Source organism: Triticum dicoccoides, unplaced genomic scaffold (genome assembly GCF_002162155.2).
Source record: "Triticum dicoccoides isolate Atlit2015 ecotype Zavitan unplaced genomic scaffold, WEW_v2.0 scaffold157937, whole genome shotgun sequence".
Lineage (NCBI taxonomy): Eukaryota > Viridiplantae > Streptophyta > Magnoliopsida > Poales > Poaceae > Triticum > Triticum dicoccoides.
The window spans coordinates 1-3,536 of NW_021212899.1; the positions used below are offsets into that span (position 1 = coordinate 1).

General features: G+C 47.3%; 1 protein-coding gene across 1 annotated transcript; it reads left to right on the plus strand.

Annotated features, from left to right (window-relative positions):
• Positions 1 to 1,582: 1,582 nt before the first annotated feature.
• On the plus strand, positions 1,583 to 2,719 carry LOC119344176 (peroxidase 2-like). Its single transcript, XM_037614743.1, has one exon. It carries the CDS (start codon positions 1,652 to 1,654, stop codon positions 2,621 to 2,623), a length of 972 nt encoding a protein of 323 aa, XP_037470640.1. The 5' UTR covers positions 1,583 to 1,651; the 3' UTR covers positions 2,624 to 2,719.
• Positions 2,720 to 3,536: the final 817 nt, after the last annotated feature.

The following is a 3,536-nucleotide window of genomic DNA, read 5'->3' on the forward strand; positions in this document are numbered from 1 at the left end:
ATATATATATATATGCACAACAGCCACCGACCCAACACAAAACTAATCCTATACGTACTAGATGTCCTAATACAACTCGGACACTCACGCGTGTACTATCAGCTAACCTAGTACAAACGACTAGGACTCCTAATAGTACTACCAATATGCATCCTAGCCGGACTATTACCTGTGATTCTCCTAATCTAATTGACTACTAATCAGTACTAGCATCTTTAATCAAGATTACTGCTAACACTCTCAGCCAAAGGAATTCACAAGGCAAAATAAATGCTAGCAAAAAATATATGATAAGTTTTCATATATCATACCACCACACATGTATCCATATGTATAGCGTCCACGCACTAACGATCCAATATTCACATTCACCGGTTCTAAACCACCACAAGACCGCCTTCGAGAGTTCGCACAAGCTCTTTGCTATCTCATCATCATCACGGGTATACCAAACCAGCAAACAGTCGTACAAGAATGATATAGATCAGCAAAACCACGGCAAAATCAAGTTTATCATGTGATATTTTTTAGGAAACTTTATCATGTGATACCAAAATGTGTCCTTCCTATGTCAAATGTACTGACTGCTTTCTGTGATAAAGCTTTACCTTGTCAAGCACTATGTTCTCTATCCCAACTTACTACTCACTGAAAAAGTAAACCTTCTATTTATGTAAAGAACTATACCTACCCATCAGAAAAATGCTAGTCCATGGTTTCCAAACCAAGTTCATTTTACTTACTATGTAAACAGGCATTGACACATACAAACAGTAATTACACGCATCAACCAAAGTTAAAAATGCAAATGGAAAGATGGCAACATAGCTAGATAGCAACCAATTAATTAGTCACAAAAATAACACATAGTTCTTTTTTCCTACCATGTTCAAAAACTTAACATAACATGTGGCCGCAATCAGCATGGCTAGTGGAATTCTAAACCAAAACTGTTGTCTGTTAAAGACTTTTCCCGTGTATAAAATATGACCTTCGTTCGTACCAAAGACGTTTCTTAGGCTAGGCATAACAAGTAGAAAGTCTCTCTCTTTATCGAAAGAAAATAAAGAAGCGCGTGGCTAACCCGGTCCCTCAGCCCATTCCTGGCAACTAGATGCAAAGTCACGCCATATCACATGCATGTGTTTTATTTTTTGGGAGGAAAATATCACATGCATGTTGATTAACTAAACTCTGCCTTGTACTAAAAAAATCTCTGTCTGACGCAATCTGTCGTCGCCACCATACGCAACATATGCTACAACACAATATTTCGTGAGGAAGACCTCTTCTCGTAGGCGATCATCAGGACGACCTCTTCCAACTTGTTCGGCCAATCATTCATATAAAGTAATACGAGCAGCCTCGTGCAGCAAAGGAAAGCTGCGTAGGCGGTAGGCGACGTACGGCAGCGCTAATAATCAAGTTGACAACGGCATGGGGAACATGTCATACGCGCTTCCACAAAGTCCTACCGAGTTCAACATCCCGCAAAATGTCTAAGGCTATATATAGCTTCCATACCGTTCTGGTTTCCCTCACATCCATCTCTGCGACATTCATTCATTCCCTTCTAGCAGCTAGGTTGCCAACCCATCCATCAGTGGCAAATCAATTCTAGCCTTCTCCTTCTGACCGTGCAGTAGTGCCAATGGCCATGGCCGTTTCCTCTTGTTTCCCGTTGGCTGCTCGCTGTAGCCTCTTGCTCACCGCAGCGCTGGTCCTTGCGATGAGCCATGGAGTCCATGGTCATGCCGGTGCCGGTGCTGGTTTGAGCTCGTCCTTTTACGACGACTCGTGCCCGAGTGCGCGTGATATTGTCCGGCGCGTCATCCAGAATGCCCGCGTCGCCGACGCACGCATCCCAGCCAGCCTCATCCGCCTCCACTTCCATGACTGCTTTGTTCAGGGCTGTGATGGCTCACTTTTGCTGGACAACGACCTCCCGGCAATCATGACCGAGAAGGAGGTCCCTGCCAACGATAGGTCAGCACGAGGGTTCGATGTGGTCGACAACATCAAGCATGCGCTAGAGAATGCATGCCCTGGCATCGTGTCCTGTGCCGACATCCTCGCCCTCGCCTCCGAGATCTCCGTCGAGCTGGCCGGAGGGCCTAGTTGGAGTGTGCCGTTGGGCCGCCGTGATGGCACGACCACCAATATCGAGAGCGCCAACAATCTCCCAAGCCCCTTCGACTCTCTGGAGACGCTCCAGGAAAAGTTCAGAAACTTGGGCCTCGACGACACTGACCTTGTCGCCCTCCAAGGAGCGCACACCTTTGGGCGGGCGCAATGCCAATTCACACAGCAGAACTGCAGTGCTGGGCAGGACGAGGAGACGCTGGTGAACCTTGACACAGTCACCCCTAACATCTTCGACAACAAGTACTATGGCAACCTCTTGCGCGGCCGCGCCCCTCTTCCTTCAGATCAGGTAATGTTGTCCGATCCTGTTGCTGCTGCGACCACCGCGCCCATCATTCACAGGTTCTCTGGTAGTCAAAAGGACTTCTTCAAGAACTTTGCGGCCTCGATGGTCAAAATGGGGAACATAAGTCCATTGACGGGAAGGGCTGGGGAGATTAGGAACAACTGTCGGAGGGTGAACAACAAACCATATTGAAGAATGAGATTAATGTTATGAGTTGTGAACTCATTGTCCTTGTGTACATCATTCTTTTAATTCATTCTAACTGTAAGTGTTCCCTTATTAGTTTCTTTGGAAACAAATGTAAATCTTTTTTTCTTCACTACACGTGGTTGTCGTGAATCCATTATTTTCATACCAGATGTCTTGTTCTCGATAAACATATTCATCTCACTTTACCATCATATAATTAAATCTTGTGTAAGATCACTGCTACAGAATGACATGTCATGGAACCGCGCATCTATTTCTGTTAGTTTTGATGTCATTAACTTACCAAACATGCATAGTTTTATATGTATCTGGAATGTCGTATTAACAAAGTGACATGAAGCAAATACGTTTTACCAAAAAGGCTTTCGCCTCGCTTTATATACAAAGCATCGACCAACAAGAACCCGGTACAAACGCACGCCACCACCACACACGCACACACCCAAAGCAAGATACATAAGCGCTAAGCGCAGCAACACCACCCCAAGCACTACAAGAGCAGCCGGGACCTCGACCGTGAACACGCCGCCGCGAAGAGATGAAGCTGCATATGACGAACCATGGGCTCCAAGACGGTGCCTTCAGGAAGGATATGACACCGAAGCGCCGCCACCGGCCGACACGAGAGTCAGAGTTTCCCCTAGAGCAACACGATGGGCAATGATGGCCGCGACGACGCCTTCAGGAAGAGAGCGAGCTACGTCGTCGACGATCCGTCTGAAGATAGGATAGGTTTTCACCCCGGCCCATACTCACCGCCACCGAACACCACACCCCGGCGACCATGCCGCCCGCACGACCATGGTCACTGGGCAGCACCAAGGCACGGGCTTTGCCCATGAGCACCGCGACACCACCACCAGGTCCGCCACCCCGGCATCCAAGACCTCGACGC